Source organism: Phalacrocorax aristotelis, chromosome 9 (genome assembly GCF_949628215.1).
Source record: "Phalacrocorax aristotelis chromosome 9, bGulAri2.1, whole genome shotgun sequence".
Classification (NCBI taxonomy): domain Eukaryota; kingdom Metazoa; phylum Chordata; class Aves; order Suliformes; family Phalacrocoracidae; genus Phalacrocorax; species Phalacrocorax aristotelis.
This window is the reverse complement of record NC_134284.1, coordinates 9,846,586-9,863,734: the sequence shown is the minus strand read 5'-3', so window position 1 is coordinate 9,863,734 and position 17,149 is coordinate 9,846,586. Positions and strand designations below refer to the sequence as shown.

At 39.6% G+C, this 17,149-nt stretch overlaps 1 protein-coding gene across 3 annotated transcripts in view; it reads right to left on the bottom strand.

Moving 5' to 3' along the window:
• The window catches only part of LOC142061835 (signal recognition particle subunit SRP54), a 38,079-nt gene extending 20,944 nt beyond the window's left edge, over window positions 1–17,135 (bottom strand). The window contains exons 1-17 of one of the 3 annotated variants that reach the window (XM_075103351.1): window positions 16,804–16,972; window positions 14,829–15,128; window positions 13,487–13,595; window positions 11,932–12,023; window positions 11,268–11,352; window positions 10,343–10,447; window positions 9,074–9,140; window positions 8,932–8,989; window positions 8,072–8,222; window positions 7,018–7,166; window positions 5,516–5,616; window positions 5,317–5,403; window positions 4,840–4,913; window positions 4,481–4,589; window positions 3,565–3,735; window positions 3,042–3,137; window positions 1,918–2,375 (exon numbers count right to left, since the gene is read on the bottom strand). In XM_075103351.1, the coding sequence (XP_074959452.1) occupies window positions 2,284–2,375; window positions 3,042–3,137; window positions 3,565–3,735; window positions 4,481–4,589; window positions 4,840–4,913; window positions 5,317–5,403; window positions 5,516–5,616; window positions 7,018–7,166; window positions 8,072–8,222; window positions 8,932–8,989; window positions 9,074–9,140; window positions 10,343–10,447; window positions 11,268–11,352; window positions 11,932–12,023; window positions 13,487–13,564 (1,515 nt within the window). In that variant the 5' untranslated portion in view covers window positions 13,565–13,595; window positions 14,829–15,128; window positions 16,804–16,972 and the 3' untranslated portion in view covers window positions 1,918–2,283. Of the gene's footprint in view, window positions 1–1,917; window positions 2,376–3,041; window positions 3,138–3,564; window positions 3,736–4,480; window positions 4,590–4,839; window positions 4,914–5,316; window positions 5,404–5,515; window positions 5,617–7,017; window positions 7,167–8,071; window positions 8,223–8,931; window positions 8,990–9,073; window positions 9,141–10,342; window positions 10,448–11,267; window positions 11,353–11,931; window positions 12,024–13,486; window positions 13,596–14,828; window positions 15,129–16,803 lie in introns of those variants that run through there. The other 2 variants (XM_075103350.1, XM_075103353.1) reach the window with 2 other exon arrangements.
• Between the last annotated feature and the right edge of the window lie 14 nt (window positions 17,136–17,149).

Here is a 17,149-nt window from a genome sequence, read left to right as displayed (position 1 = left end):
ACAGCTTTCAGTAAGATATACAGAGAGACTTCAGTCTTCTAAGTATTTCCAGTGAAGTTTGTTTGCCTCTAACTTTTTAGGCTTCTTGAGTGCCGGGGAAGACTTTTCTGCAGAACATGGTGAGACACTGTGAAGCACAAGCACAAGAAGCCTAACACAACAAAATGGTGCTGGGAGAGTTGTTACTCATGGCCTCTCCTGGCTTGGTGCAATTAAGTCTCCAGTTCAGAGTGCCAAACTGAGAGAACACATAGGACATGATACCTTCTGTTCTCCTGCAACAACTTCAGTATTTTCTTCTACATATTGTGGCCTGCAGGATCCACAAACAGAAAAAAAAATATTGGCCACACTCCCTAAAATTGATGTTCTCCTATAAAGCTATGAAAGAATTTTATAGGCACTCCTATACAGCTGAACTCTCCTTTTTAAGTGCCTCCAACATTTTTTTTCCTTTTTTAAACTTAGAAATAACAATTGACACATATTCTACTTTAAAGGAAATGTTTTCTGAACTTACCCTTGCCTCTACCAACACACAGATAGTGGCAGCTCTCAGTTCCTGTCTGGTAGCAGTGGTGAACTAAAGACTAAAACTAAACATAGAAAGAGTTAATTTTTGGTAACTCAACAGTCTGACTGAGCCTGTCCAGAAGCACAGTGCTTCACTGTTCATCCTCAATATGCCTATTCAAGTTTGATTTCCATCAAAAGCATTCAACTTAACTCTCTCCTACCAACTACATTCCAAACCAGATTTATTTGCTACTCTCTGGTGCATTATTTTGTATATTGCATTGGTTTGTACTGCTCAAGAATTGAAAATACTGTAAAAAAAGGTAAGTTGTGTGTGTTTACTAAAACTGATTTAAGTAGGTGAGGACAGCTCCCCCAAGCTGGTGATGTGCAAGGGCTCATTTGTTACATTTAAAATACTAAGACCCACCTAGCTGTTCCTTTTACAGATTAACACTGTGCATAACAGACTGCTGTAGGTAAATGGCATGCCTGCAGGTTTTTCAGCATCCTCCATACACTGAATACATGTACCACTAATCACAAAAGATAATTCCACATTATAAGCTAAGTTACAGCAGACTTTGCTTTATTAGCACAAGAGTATAATTACCTCTAAAACTATTCAGTCAGCTGCGTTAGCTGCCACCTTCTCAAAGTACTGGCTGACAGAGGGACACAATTACTGCATTTAATTTTTACCTTATCTAAGCAGAGATAGGTGTCCACTTACAACGCACACAGTATATTAAATTCATAATACCCTCTTGCCTTAAGATAAGGGTGGAAGATTCCATATTTGCCGAGTTGTATGTTGGATTTCAAGGTTCATCTGATCTACCTAGTTTCTGAAGCGAGACTGTAGATGCCACGATTTTGAGACCAACACAGTGAACTCAAATATTAAGAAATACTACAGGAAATTCAGATCAGATTGTCGCTCAGTTGGAGCAATATGCTCTGTCAGATACAGCTATCTGGCTGTTTTACTTTAGATTCAGTACCAGCACCCAATTCCAGCTAGTATGTATTAGAAACTACCTCTGTAACAAACTGCTTAATTGACAGCCTGCTATGAAGATTATCTTCACTATACGAGACAGCTTGATTATCTGCATACCTGTATGTTTTCAGTCATGTAATTCTTTACGTACAGGGAAAGAATGATAAAATTCTTGAGAACAGCGTTTTGTACAAACCTGAGCACAGCACATCCACCTTCTAAAAATGCTCCACGCAGAACACCCAAGCAGCAACAGCACGTTTTTGATACTGAATTATTCTTACAGTATTTATGCCAAACGCGAGTTACAAGAGTGATTAAAAACAAACTAAGGAAATCCTCTCATTACATAGTGATGAAGGACAGTTACAAAAGAACTGAAGAAACAGGCTGTTCCCTTGTTTATAACCACTTAAACTTTATTTTACAGTATATTTGTGACATTTTATGTTACTATAACCAAAGATCAGGGTTGTTTACAAATATAATGGCTGCCATTTGATGTAAACAATTAAAAAGTGTCTCTAAATATTTAAAATTTTACATCATTATTTTATTAAACTGAATTACTCTTTGTGCCATTAGGTATTAGAGAAGAACTAATTTAAGCAAAAATAGTTTTCAGAAATTAGATGTAGAAACTGAGAAGCCTGAATAAGATTTCAAAAGACCAGTCCCCCCATCACTGTAAAAAGGAAGAAAGCAAATTATTTCACTGAAGTTGAAATGAAGAGTCAACCAAGTCCATTTTTATTAAGGCTTCTTTACATATTATTGAATCCCATCATGCCTTTCATATTCCCAGCAGCACCTTGTTGAAATTGTCTCATCATGGACTGCAATCCTGCCATGCCACCTGCAGAAAATAAGTGAGAAGACAGATGTGTTAACTCTGAAGCACAGCTGTCTTGGTTCTAAGGCCTCATTACAGCACACACACTATTTCAATAATATACAAATGCAAAAGCCCAAGACTGTCCAGCCAGGTTTAAATGGCTATCAAAAATGGACAACTGCGTGAGTAATTACAGAAAGGTCTGCAAACCACCAGGCTTAAAGTGGGTTTTAAGATGACCTGTGCATTATTATCTAGATGAAAGAAAAAACCTTGAAGGAATGACCATTATCAATTAGTAAGGTTCCAGTAGGGAAGTCTTGAAGTAAAGCTGCTCTTGTCGAATTTAATTATCTGAGGCAGAGCTTAGAAGAGAAGGAAAGTTTAGGAGTATATTAGCTTTACCACAATCATGCTTTGACTCATCACTTCACTATTTCATCAGACACCTCTCCAATTGCTCATTTTGAGAGCTAAATCCAAATGAAGAGACTAGATAAAGCACTGGTAAGAGAAAAGCATTCGTAACATATGGAATAGACTTTGATTCTTGTTAGAAAATCTAGCAATGCTTAATGCTGATATATAACGCATACATTCTCACATCACCTTCCTCACTTCTATATTTCAAATACTTCACTGTAAATCAGTAGTCCTCTCTTAAAGCTGTAAAAAGTCAACACATACCCATATGATGAAGAACTCTCGGATCCATCATCTTTGCCATCTGTTGGTTCAGTTTGGCCAGCTGAGATGGGTTTACATTCTTTGACATATCGCCACCTAAAAAATGAAATAAGCAATTGTAAGAAAGTGGATTAATATATGGGGCTAAAGATAAAATCAGAATTTTACCTCCTAATTCTAGATTGAAATCCCTTCCAGTCCATGATAAGAAGTTACCACATCAGCCACTTAAGTATTTAAGGATCAACAGTCCTTGCCCCCCACATAAGACTGAAGCATCAGTATTATAACAGTAATGAAGTCTACATTGATAAAGCCAAAAATACAGCAGTTTTCACTAAGTTACACGTTAGTGTCATGAACAGTGCTGCTCTTACCAGTTAAATAAAAGCTTACAAACATGAAAATGAGTGAACTACAACTCACCTTCTCTTCTCCCAACACCTCATCTACATTTTTACATTTCCCATGTTCACACATCAAGTGACCTCCTGCACTGAGTTAATGCTTTCCTTTTTTTTACCTTTGAAAAGCCCTTTGATGCCTCCCATCTTTTTCACCATCTGTGCAAACTTAGTGTATTGGGTCAAAAGCTCCTGAACATCTCTGGTAGAAACACCTGAACCTCTTGCTACTCTTTGGATTCTTCCAGGCTGCTTACTGAAAACTTTGGCACCATCTGTACTGTCAAGTTCTGCAATTACAGTGTGGGAAAGAAAAATGCATTCAGTTACTGACATTAAATCTGTTACAGCTGGTAGCAAACTTGTTCTCATTGCTGAGAATTTAGCTTTGAGCCAGAGAACAAAAAACTAGTTTTAGAAGTGACAATGCCAAATTTTACATAAATAGTTGAGATTTTACAGCTGTTATGTTCGTATGTTAATCAGCATGATAGAAAAAGTCACCTGAATAAGTTATACTCTCAGCACACTTGGTCTTAAATATTAATGGGTTTAGCACGAGGGTAAGGGCATGCTTCTCCTGCAACAGTTATGGGTGGATTAGAAACAGCACACCTTGAATTCCAGAGACCAGGCTATGTCACCAAGTGAATTTGAGGGTGGGTAGGAAGACAGACACCAATGACAGATTAAAGATGAACGTAAATTTTTAATTTGCAAGTATAGCATTAATAATTTAAAAAGCACAGTTACAGTATGAAAACCCCCAAACATTAATTTCCAGTAGAATGCTTCAAAATACCACCTATTCTACACAAGATAGAGCAGCAATAGGCAATTGTCAAGGTACCTCTCTAAATATTTAGACTTATTCAGGAACTTTGAGACACACATGTACTCTTGCCATTTCTAACTCTGATAAATGCTCCTCGCCATTTTCTGTCACTGTAGATGCTGTCTTGTTTCCAGGAAGAGCTCTGGAAATAAGCTTGTTAAACAACGGAGAAAAGAAACAATGGGTGAAGTTTGTTTTACCTTGGTCATTCATACTGTCCATTATAGTCATCAGTTTCTTTAGTCTTGCCATTGATTCCTGTTCATTGCCTTTACTCATGAAGTCAGTTCCAAAACCAGGGATCATACCCTTGTTTTAAAAATGGAAAAAAAGCTGTGTCAGAACAGGCAAAGGTAACTTTAATTAAGCAGCCAGAAATATGGACAGCAAGCTTTAGATCAGCAGTTACATATTGTAGTAGGCAAATCATTTCACCTTTTTCAAAAACATGAAGCACAGACTCTAGCACCAGTTTCAATGAAAAGTTCTAAGTTTACAGCAGAAGTTTCTCAAATATACATAAAAATCTGATAATAAAATTACTTTGGGAATAACTAACCAAGATCTGACTGAATGGTCCCATTTTCATGATGTTTTGGAATTGTTCATACATATCCCTTAACGTAAATTGACCTGAAGTACAACAAAAAAAAGAAGATTAGCAGAAGCCACTCTAGCATTTTAGTCTTACTGTCCTTTTTCAGTTATTATTCTTTATATTTACAAGGTAAATACTATACCACATAGATAAGTAGATAAATAACCCTCCACTGTTATACCGCTAAACCATTTTAGATGGCACACACTTAGGAGTTAAGCTAGTTATTCTGCAGTTATAGACAGTTATAGTCTGACACTTCTCACTTGAAAAACATAACTCAATCTACTTGCCTGCCACATTTATTAGAGGAAGAATAACCATTCTTCACTATGCACATGTATAACAAATTAACTCAGCGGTCTACATCCCTGAGAGAACCTGCCATGATTAGGTCATGGTAATACACCTGTTATTGAGGCCTTGGGAATAACTTACCATGTTTGAGCTTTTCTATGAGTGCTTCATTATCATCCAACTTTAACTCATTTACTTTATCTATCAATCCTTCAATATCACCCATACCTGGGGGGGAGGAAGAAAAAAAGCTCTGAAGATGGCATTAAAAAAATTATGCTTTGGCTTTCAGTTATCCAATTCAAAGTGTCTTTCGAGTACAGTTGTACATAGTACATACCAAGCAGTTTGCTGATGAAAGGCTGTGTTTTAAAGGGTTCAAAGTCATCTATGTGTTCACCGGTTCCAATAAAGATAATAGGACTCTTTGTGGCAGCAACTCTGCAGTAAAATATATTTTATGAAATGGCCTCTCAAAACTCACCCATCATTTGTACCACCTATTAACATAACCAGCTAGGCATCATCAACACAATGCATCCTCTCAGAATTATCTTTCTTACTCCTCAAACTATTAACGCAAAAACATCCAGCATCTAAGATGGGTAGCTGGGAGTAACTGACAAGATGTTTCTCAAATTAGTACTTTGCAAAATATAAACTCTGCTTTGAAAAATCATCAACCAAAATAGAAGTTGCTTATTTTCATTGCTGAGTTTAAGAAACTTGAAAGAGAGAAAATAAATCATCTCTACTTTATCCTGATATTGGGAAGTCAGATGAGACAGGCATTTATTACTTTTTCTTCCAGGTACCTCCTCCAGCAGACAGCAATGTCATTGTCAACACAAAAAAAAGCTTAGACATAAGAAAAATCATAACCTTTTCACCAATCAATCACTGGCACTAGCTTTTAGATGAACTCAGCTTCCACTCTACAGAGAGTATAGAGAAAACACAGCTGACTTCACACACATAAACAAGCTCATGAATACTGGAACAAACTTTCAGTATTTTTATTTTGCTCTTAAGTGGAGTTTTCCATCACTACGCTATGCTATAAATAACAGCAAAATACGTAAGTGTTAGAGTTCTTAAACTGCCACGAGATCAAAGTCAGCCAGTGATTTAGTAAGCTGGTGTCAGTTAACTTTGACTGTTTTGACAAATTGTCTCAGCTCCATACAAACTGTATCATTGAAACACAGCTGGAGATTAGGCTGACATGCCAACGTATAAGGCTGAAGATAAAATGTAAGGTTTTCCAGTCAATAGAGTCTGTCAAGATACAGCATATAGGAAGTCCAACAAGGATGGAATTCAGGGAACGTATGACTGCAGAGTAATTTTTTACCAAATTGTTGGGCACTGGCAATCCAGAAGTTTGACTTGCATTGCAGTTTTAAGGACATTAGGTATGACTAGCTAGAGTTTTTCCCCTTTTGGAAAAAAATCTTGAGCATTAAATGAGAAGCAAAACTTTTCAGGTAAGCCATATCTATCAAGTCCAAATCTATGTTTTTGGTAAAAGCTCATACACAAAATGCAATAAGTATAATCACTTGATGCTGTACTCTAAAGACATCAGCATGACATGTGACAATACATACTACTGTATTGGAAACGTATCATAATATCTGATTCTGACTGACATTAAGTATCAATGGGTGATCTTATCCACCAGAAGTACAGTAAGAATGTAACTGTTACCAACTTAAATCTCAGACTCTGTGAAGCGTAACACTGACAATTTCGCAGGGCAGGTTTCTCAGAGACACTAACATATTTCGTGGTTGTCCATGCATGGCCAGATGTTGGATGCTATTATATCGCAATACTTACGCACTAAGAGCTCCACCTCCTTTTGCATGTCCATCAAGCTTAGTAACAATAACAGAAGCTACATCTACTTTATCTTTGAAAGCTTTAGCTTGAGCTTCACAAGCTTGGCCAATGGAAGCATCCATCACATACACAATGTTATCTGGTTGCTAGGAGAAAAGAGAGATACACAAAATAATCATTTCCTGCTTTCTTAAGCAGTGTTCACACATTATAATCACCAGCAGAACTTACTGCAATAACAGTAAGTATATAAAGGCTGTGCAGTTTAAAGCAAAAGGGCAATTGGTTTATGAACAGTATTGTCTAAGGACCATTTGAAAACTCTGATGCTGTGTTACTATGTGAAAGACTTATCTACAACACAGAACACTAAAATTTAATAGGTTTACAGTTGTTATATTTTGAGTGATTTTAGCCATAATCCGAGACAGTAAGCTCATTAGTATCTAACAAGCAATTAATGGCTAATGACATCTTCCATTCATTTTTACATTAAGAGATTTAAGACATCCATTCCTCTGAAAACAAGTTAGCCATTAGCAGGAGTTGCATGACAAAATGACACATCCAGCACAAGACCACAGAAGCAAGAAAAATAGCCAGGCTTTTTACACCCATACAAGAAATACCAGCTTCATTTACATATCAGAACTGTTGACATTTATCCAATCACCTCTATTTTAGAGCGAATATTCATGACAACCACAGAAAACGTAATACACATAGCCGCAGGAACACAGATCAGACTGATTCCTTTATCTAATTTCTCAATCCTGAAACCCTGAAAAGCAAAAGCTAAAGCAGCAACAGTAGTCTAGTTATGTGCAAGCATTCTTGAATTACAGACAAGAATTAAAAATGACAGAGGACTAGTAAGCACTAATCATCCAGCCGTTTTTATTCATATATGTTTTTAATTTCTAATATATTCTCTGGAGTGCTGATGCATTCCAGAGGAGCAAAATCCACATAGAACATTAGGAGATAAACATAAATGAATTGTAGTCAAATTACTGTAAGAGAAGTTACTGTATCTCTTGAAACTACTCACTATGGCATTAGCAACTTGTAACATCTCTTCAAACAATGAGTCTTCCTGTTTGTGACGTCCACTTGTATCAACAATTATTATTTCGAAGTTTTCATTCTTAAATTTCTCAACACCTTCTGAGGCAATAATTACAGGATCCATTTCTGTATAACTGATCACAAAGAGAAACATCTATCTATATATAAAAGCAATTCTTTGTTTCCAAAGAAACTAATTCAAACTTTCATCACTTGACTGTAAACTTGTTAACTATAAATCTGTCTGGATTTCAGTAGGGACCTCCTCTTATGTCAAGCAAAAATTGATTAAAAAATATGCCTTCCTAATCAATTTGCCTTTACTCCTCAGTGAACCGAAGCACAAGGGACTGTCTGTCTCACCTGCTGAAGACTGCACTAAGTTCTACTAGCTGTTCTCTGAAATAAGACTTAACTGAGCACCTAGACAGTACACCTCCAGTGAAGCTTAGGGGAAAGTTATTTACTGCTTTTATAAAGACTATTTCAGGTCTACTGCTGCCCCTACTTGACAATAAGAATTAAGGGTCCAAAAATCATTTGATCTGTAAGGACACTTCCTCAAAATCTGGATGTGTTTGGTAGAGGCCTATAAACTGTTATATGCTGAGAGAATGTTCTAGGGAGTTATCCCCCTGATCTCTTCTTACACTATCCCTGCCTGCTACTGCAGGCAGACAATATACTGAAATAGGCACGATTTTCATCTGATCAGAACAAATATTATAAGAGAATTTAAGTAATTAGGCAACACTTAATGGGGCTTAGTGTGAGATGTTCAATAAGGGACAATATCTCGTTGGAGTTGAGTTGTTCTCCAAACTGATTCTGGAAGACGCTTACCTCCCATAAAAGGGAATTCTTGCTTTCGTGGCGTTCTGCTTTAACTGGTCAAAAGCACCTGTAAGACAGGTATAGTCAAGGGACTATTTTAAAAAATCTGTAAGTATTAGAGATAAAGAACCACATCATTAAAGACTATTACCTGCTCTGTATGTGTCTGCACATATTAAACATGTCTTCCAACCTTTCCTCTGATAGAAGTATGCTAACTGTGAAAAGAAATCCAAAACAACTAGTCACACCAAAATCCCACTAGGAAGCATGAGTAAGTTACTGAAGTACACAGAACAAAAGTCAAGCCAGCCTTCCTATAACTGAGACCACTTAGTAGCACTGTACAAGTATCAAGTGTTAGCATCTCCATTATTTAGAAAAGTATATTATTAATGGCAAGATGAAAACAGCTGCTCAATTCTGGTTCTGATTTCAGTTTCCTGGGCTAGGAATGACTACAAATAATTCCAGTTCCCACTTTACTAACTCCTCAGTTCTGCTTACTGTTAGTACTGCAGAGAGGACTAGCTTTTAGAAACCACCCAAAGCAGTAATTACTTCGATATTAAGTACTGCAATGGCTACAACTTGTACAGCTCTTTGTTTCTGTGCTTCCAGAGGAACAAAGATATTTCCACTGCAAGGACATGGTTTAAAGCAACAGATGGAATCCTTACTTTCCTGTAACACTCAGGTTCACTGGTATAACACACATCCATAGAATATTTGATTTACCAAAGACAAGCTCCCAGAATATAGTTCTCCTACAGAAGCACTAGGAAAGTCTTATGAAATCAGGCAGTGATATATTCGGTATAGCCTATGTGTGAATCTCAGAAGCAGATGACTAAAAAAACCAACAAAGATGCATCAGTCTTTTTCCACAGGATAATTTTTCCTCCCAGCCTCCATCATAAGTAGGTTAAGTGTTGATTCACAGCATTCTTTTTTAGCTTTAAGATACAGATCCAAATTTCCTCAATTAATTTGGGGCTAGAACAGGTTTCATACCACCCACTCACACTTAACTGAGATACCTGACACAGGGACCAACTTCCACTCGTTTCCCTAAATAGGTAACGGAATGAGACAGGTTCCATTCATAGTACTAGTCTTAAACCCAGAAAACAAGGAATAGAAAGAATCTTTATCCATATTTAGCACTGTTTCATCAAGAGTTTAGTTTAAAAAAAACTCTTGAAGGAAGTCCTACAAGCCATAAATTGCCCCAAAAGAATCGGTCGTTCATCTCATCTCAGAAACCACACTACAAAAATACCTCTACATTGTAATCAGTTAGTACTTTCCTACTAAGAGGAAGAGCACAGATCACAAGCAAATCCTACCAAAGGAATCGAATGACCACCCCTACCCCCCAAGAAAAAAAACCCACACAAACAGATTCAGTGCAAGTTACCTTTGAACAGGTTGTTGTTTTACCACTTCCCTGCAAACCAACGAACATTATAATATTCTGTTTTCCTTTGGTAGGTGTCCATGCTTTGACTCCAGGATCTACAAGCTATAGAACAAAGCAGAACATATGTTGCAGAACTGAATTTCAGAAGCACACAGTGTGTCCAGATATCTATATTATATTGTGTTATGCATAATAACTCTGTAACAGTAACACTAATAATTTCTTTCTAACATCAAGCACTGAAGTCAGGGTGGCTTATATATATGGCACAAGTGTAACAACACAGAAACTTGATGTCCACCCCACCATCACCGCTCAAGATGGACCTCTTCTGGTGAGAATCCTAGAGTACAGAAGGCTTCTTAGGGTTGCTGCCTCACTTCTGGAATGACCAGAAGGTACGTACACTTCAGAGAGCCACCATATGGGTGGACACAGACTACAGAAGAACAGAAGACTACACTGTTAACTGCAAAGAGGACAGAATACCGATACCCGGGTGCTGATCTGACCAAGCAGGCAGATTAAAGAGAAACATTGGCACGAATTGCTGGGTTTTTACCTAACACTTTTCGAAAGGCTTACAAGCAGTTTGAACAAGTCTTCATTTGGGTAGCAAAGGTGTGTTTCTGGGACAACCAAAGAGAGTCCAGAAGATAATAGTACTTTACCCTTATTTTGTCTTTAGATTTTAGTTGAAGAGTAAGAATAGCTGGATTTGAAGCTTAAATCAAGGTTAGTCTGAGAGATGCCCAGGAAGTCATTTTGATCAGAAAAATACTAGTGTTTACAGTAGTAAGTAGCCTTACAACAGAAAACATAACTGTAAGCACCACACAATAACCTTAAAGCTTGGCTTGCTACTGTCCTGCTTCCACAGCCTCTACAAGAAAAGTGACATAACATAGAATTTAAGTCCTACCTTAACGAGTTCCTTAAAGACAGCATGCTGTATCATTTTTCTTTTGTTAAGGCCAGATGCCATTTCTTCAAGGTCAATTGCAGACCTGAGTTTAGGAAAACGATGAAACACTAGTATAACTTAAAGCATCACTTTAACCTAGTAACCTAGTAATAAATGAAATCTTTGCAACTGGAACAGCACTCTTATTTGCCTTGAGTTTTCAGATAGGATGTATTTAAGAAGAGGCATGCATTGGAGACATTATTGCTGTATGCAGGACAAAACCAGGTTTCTGAAATACTTGCATCTACTTGAATTATACATCTGAAAATAGCCACAGTAACGGTACTGGTCATGTACACAGATATCTCTATATCCACCACATAACACATGAAGATGAGGTGTCTAGGAACTAACACAGAACTTGTTTATCATACTACTCAACTGATAACAGCAACAGTTTTTTTGAAACAAGACTATAACAGCAATAACTGGCTAAACTTTCAGGTTCTTTTGATGGAACTGGCTAGACATTTAGTTCAAACTGTATTTTCCTGTTAAAGGTAAACTGGGTGTGTCTAAGAAAACCATATAAAGTCAGAAGTTCATTATTCTTCTGTAACGTCAAATTGCAACTTTTAGAAACGTTAGAAGTTAAATGCATTTTGATTATTTCACTTACTTGACATTTTCTCTGAGTTGCTTCACAAGTTTAATATTAACATCAGCTTCCAGTAATGCTGTACATACTTCTTTTAACATAGCATTTAAAACCTTTGGAAAGGAAAAATGTTTTTATAAAATGCAGTTTTGACTAGGCCAGAATTAGTTCAAAAAATGAATGTGAAAGTATATTTATGATGTAACCAAAGCTTCTGCAAATTACATGTATCCAGTCCTATCATTATGTTGCCTGCCGCATAAAAAGTCTATGCATTTGTTCCTGTGTAAACGCAATTTAAATTTGAAAAAGTAATACTGGAAAAGAAGGGTCCTCAATTTGCAATATGTACACGGTAACAAAGTAACACAGAATGCACCCTATTGCATTAAGGACAGCAACAGCTTGGATGGTAGCAAGAATTCCTAAACTTCCCAACAGGCACTCCTTAGAGACAGCTGTAACAGAAAGCCACAGAAGAATCTCTTAACATAATCTCTGTAAATAAAAGTATTCCTTAAATGCAAGATGGACATGCTGCTGTCTGCAGTCTCAGCAGAAACTGAACTGCTGCTCTGGCGTACGCCTTTTAGGCAAACAGGTGCCTCAGGAACCTAGTTCAGTAGTTCTAAGACTTTTCAAAGTGAGAAGTCTTGAACAGAAAGGTTTGTTTTTTTTTTTAAAGTAACACCTGCATAACTGGCCTCATTTGCACAGCTTGAGCTCTTGCAGGAGCTTTCTACTGCTGAAAAAAAAAAATATTAATTGTGCTATATTTGATTCAGTTAAGGATTTGTTGTCTCCCAGCTGAAGATTTGTTAAAACCTTTCCTCTATGCACAAGTTCCAACCCTAAAACCCTTGATAAGCCTACTTTTTAGTTACTTTAAGCCACCTGTCTGCCTAGCTGAGAAGAGCTTCTAGCAATTTATTTATTCAGAGGCACTTCTAAGCCATCACATCAGTTAGTTTTGCATCTTGCTTTTCAGTCCATATAACAGATTCATAGTTGAAAATTCTTAATTAAAGAAAACAAAGACTATACCAAGTCAGACAGCTTCCAGAACCACACACTGTATTGACTTGAATATAAGGGCAGCAAACATAATACAACCCTCACATTTCAGACAGCAAAGTTCACACTGAAAGGTATTTGTTCTTCCATGCTTCAGCTTCTAGCAGCCTAGTACACATCTCCATAGTCTGGCTACACACACACGTCAGATCATTCCAAGTAGTCCCACTGTCTACTTTCCACCCGCACTTCGGCACTTATCACCTCCTCCAGCGTTCACCTCATTAGCGAGCACTAATCTCCGTTAAGCACAGCCACCAGGCTCAAGGACCCTTTGACTGTGGGACCCACTATGCCTGAAGTGATCATACATGTCTAAATCTGGTTCTAAGTTTTGGCAGTACTATCAGGGAGTTAAAACCTCTAGTTAGAAATTCTACCTGAAGGAAGAAGAGAGCTTCAGCGTAACATCAACCTACTTCCATCTTCTCATCAGCCTTTGACAACTTCTCAGAACTCTGCTTTCTAACCGTTAGTGCCACCACACACACGTACTACATACCTCTTCATTGATAATCGTGGCGTTGCTCAGTGAGCGTAATGCTGAAGTTATTTTTCTTCCAAGATCTGCTAGAACCATTTTGGCGGCTTCAAGTACAACTCAGAAGAATCTAGAAAATAATTAAAAATTAAATTTAAAACTAGTTAAGCTATGCCTTTGCAAATTAATTATTCCAGTACTTTTTGGGTTAAGAAATCTGCTTTGCATTCCAGAAAGCGCACAGACTTTACTTTTTTTAAGAGTTATTTTTAGCAAATATTGGCCTGAAGTTAATTTTAGGCTATCCCGATGGCCTACTTAAAAACAGAGATACCACACTGCAATTAGGAAGTATTTTACTGTCTGGAATATTCATGCATTGAATTCACCATGAAAAAACAGTCCAGACAGACTTCCAGAAAGAATGTTGATTGCTTTTTATCTTCTTATCAGCAATATGCTACGTGGCAGACTAAAATCAAGCAGAATAGCCTAGAAGCTCTGCATCTTGCAAAGACAGTATCATCAGAAGCAAAACTTTTTGCTAGCAAAATAGAACATTACTGATCAGTTCTATCTTCTCTACCTTACGCTAAATCAAACCGAATTTCTCATTTTAGTAAACCTGTGAGCATACTTGTGTTTTAATAAGCAAAATTCACGTTGTATTTTTTTAATGGCTTCATTGGAAAAACCAGTCTCTCCCTGAAATTTGCAGATCAGTACACAAACAGATATGAATGTCTGTCTCCTTATATATATATTCACACATTGTAGATTTAAAGTACACTGAATGTACAGGCAATTCCAAAGTGACATTCACTACCATGACATGTCGATATTTCATAAAAGATTATTCTATGCTTCCTGAAGAACTCTGCCTGCAAAATATTTGCAGATAAGTACATGAACAGATATGAATGTCCGACTCCTTACTTTGCTGGAATAAGACTTCTACCTGATACCTGAAGTGGAAAAACTCCAGGTTTTCCTTACAGGGCATACAAGTGACATTCTTGCAGAAGAAATCTGAAAAAAGCACTATCATCTACATAATCTACCAAAGAGTGTCAGCAAACCAGATGTTCAAAATGTTCAAGCTCGTTTCCCATTAAAATCAAAATAATGCTAAAAAAAAATCCCTTTTAAAATAGTATTGCATCTCAGTAAGCTTTGAGCTGCTAAAACTGCAGCCATGGACAAAACTTAAGAACACTTAGCTCTCATATCCAAGAAATTTAATCGGATGATACACGTACACATACAGCACCCAGGTGAACATTCAGTATTTAAAATTAGTTTCCGAAGTTCTACATATCTCCAAATACAGAAAGTTAATTATGTCCTAATAAACAAATGTTACCTCTAGAGAACTCCAAAAGCTTCTTCCAACAGCCTGTCCTGGTTTCAGCTGGGATAGAGTTAAATTTCTTCGTAGTAGCTAGTATGAGACTATATTTTGGATTTTTGCTGGAAACAGCGGTGATAATGTGGAGATGTTTTTGTTGTTGGTAAGTAGCAGTTACACTGGTCAAGGACTTTTTCAGCTCCCCGTGCTCTGCCGGGTGCACAAGAAGCTGGGAGGGGACACAGCCGGGACAGCTGACCCCAACTGACCAACGGGATATTCCATACTATATGACGTCATGCTCAGTATATAAAGCTGGGGGAAGAAGAAGGAAGGGGGGACGTTTGGAGTAATTGTGTTTGTCTTCCCAAGTAACTGTTAACGTGTGATGGAGCCCTGCTTTCCTGGAGATGGCTGAGCACCTGCCTGCCCATGGGAAGGAGGGAATGGATTCCTTGTTTTGCTTTGCTTCCGCGCGCATCTTTTGCTTTACCTGTTAAACTGTCTTTATCTCAAACCATGAGCTGCCTCACTTTTACTCTTCCGATTCTCTCCCCGTCCCACCAGGGGGGAGTGAGCAAGCGGCTGCGTGGGGCTTGGTTGCTAACTGGGGCTAAACCACGACACAGCCTTAGAATAGAATAATGTACATACTATGCTAAGGCGATGAGTTGAAGCATTTCAGTATCAACTGCTTTCTCCAGCACATTAAGGATTTATATGCCATCAGAATTACTAAGGGATACCAAGTATAGAAATTAATGTAATTTTTCAGGTTCAGCCCACCCAAGTTGTGAGCCACACTACAGACAAGAAGTCACATAAGCTGTCTCAGCAGGTAGTCAGCTTGGGTTGGCAGGTAGCCAGAAGGGCAGCAGCAACTGCGCTGCAGAATGCGTATATGCTGGGTTCAAAGCATCTGTAGTCCTGGAAAAGCTTTTTAGCTTTGATGCAGCACTCTGCAAATGCACTGAACATATTTAAATCTGGCAGAGCCCCACAGCAAACAAGCCAGGCTGTATCAAGCAGGCCTCATGCTGAGCAAGACTGTGAGCTCTGCACAGTCCAAGCTGCCTTCAGCAGAAGCAGCCTGGGCACCACCACACTGCTGCACTCCCAGGTCATCCTTCTCCTGCACAGAGCCCCAAGCTCACTCCACTTGCTGCTGGAAGGCAGGCACTTCAGGAATACCGGGGCAGCACAAGCAGTGGGGATTTTCTTATGCCACAGCAAAACTGCAGTGAGGCAACTCTGAAGAGACAGACTGCCTGTCCATCTCATATACACATCTAACTAAAATTTGCCTAGCTAACCTAGCAGCACTCTTCAATGCACGGTATTTTTTTACTAGATAACAGCTATTTAAACAGTCGTTTTAAAAGATAGTATCTGTTTGAAAGATAATAAGTGTTCTTTTTTCTTAAAGTCTTTAAAGTTATACTAAACATACACGGATTAAGAGCTGCTTTAAGTCTTATAGCCCCAAAACTGGCTGACTCACAGGTCGAAATAGCTTGAGCTACTGCAGCAACACTCAACCCCAATTTACCAGTTTCCACCTTCTAAGATTACCTGACAGAGTAGGAGAACGGCTCCCCCGGGCCGCAGCAGGGACCAGCTGTCCCGCTTACAGCCTGAAGCCTCCCTTTTCGTGGAAAAAGTAAAAGCCGGTAACGGCCCAGCCTCAGGTGCGCGCCCGGCCCCTGCCTCTCCCCCTGCGCCCCCAGGGCCGGCCGCAGCCGGCGGGGGCTCGCCCAGGAGCCCCAACGCTCGCTCCCTCGGGGCCGGGGCGGCGCCACCGCCCAGCGGCTCGGCAGGCCGCGGGTCCCGGCTCGGCCCGGGCTGCCAGAGATGGGACCCGCTGCCCGTTCCTGCGGCCGACAGGGTCCGGTCGCCCGCCTGCCCTCTCTACCAGCCTTGGGCCGAGGGGCCTTGCCTCGGGAAACCGCCACCGGCCGCAGTCAGTGGCGGCGGCGTCGGGAGCACTCACCGGGAGCACGGCGTGGGGTCCGCCGGCGGAGAGGGGCCCAGCCCGCCGAGGCGAGGCGAGGCGAGGCGAGGCCACCCAGCACTGCGCAGCAACCGCGAGACTCCACCGGCGGCCGCTACCGCCGCCGCCAAGGGAAACGTCACCACTCGCCGTCACCCCCACGGGCCCTACCTCACTTCCACTTCCGGGGCGCGCGCGCCCGCTGTGGCGTTAAGGTGGCCCCGAGGAAGGGCCGGCCGGCGATAGAAGCGGGGGGGGGGGGGGTGGCCAGGCCTGGCCGCGCCGGCTTAAGGGGCGGGCGGGGAGAGGGTGGGGCTTCCCCACGGGCGTCCGCGGCCGGCGAGGA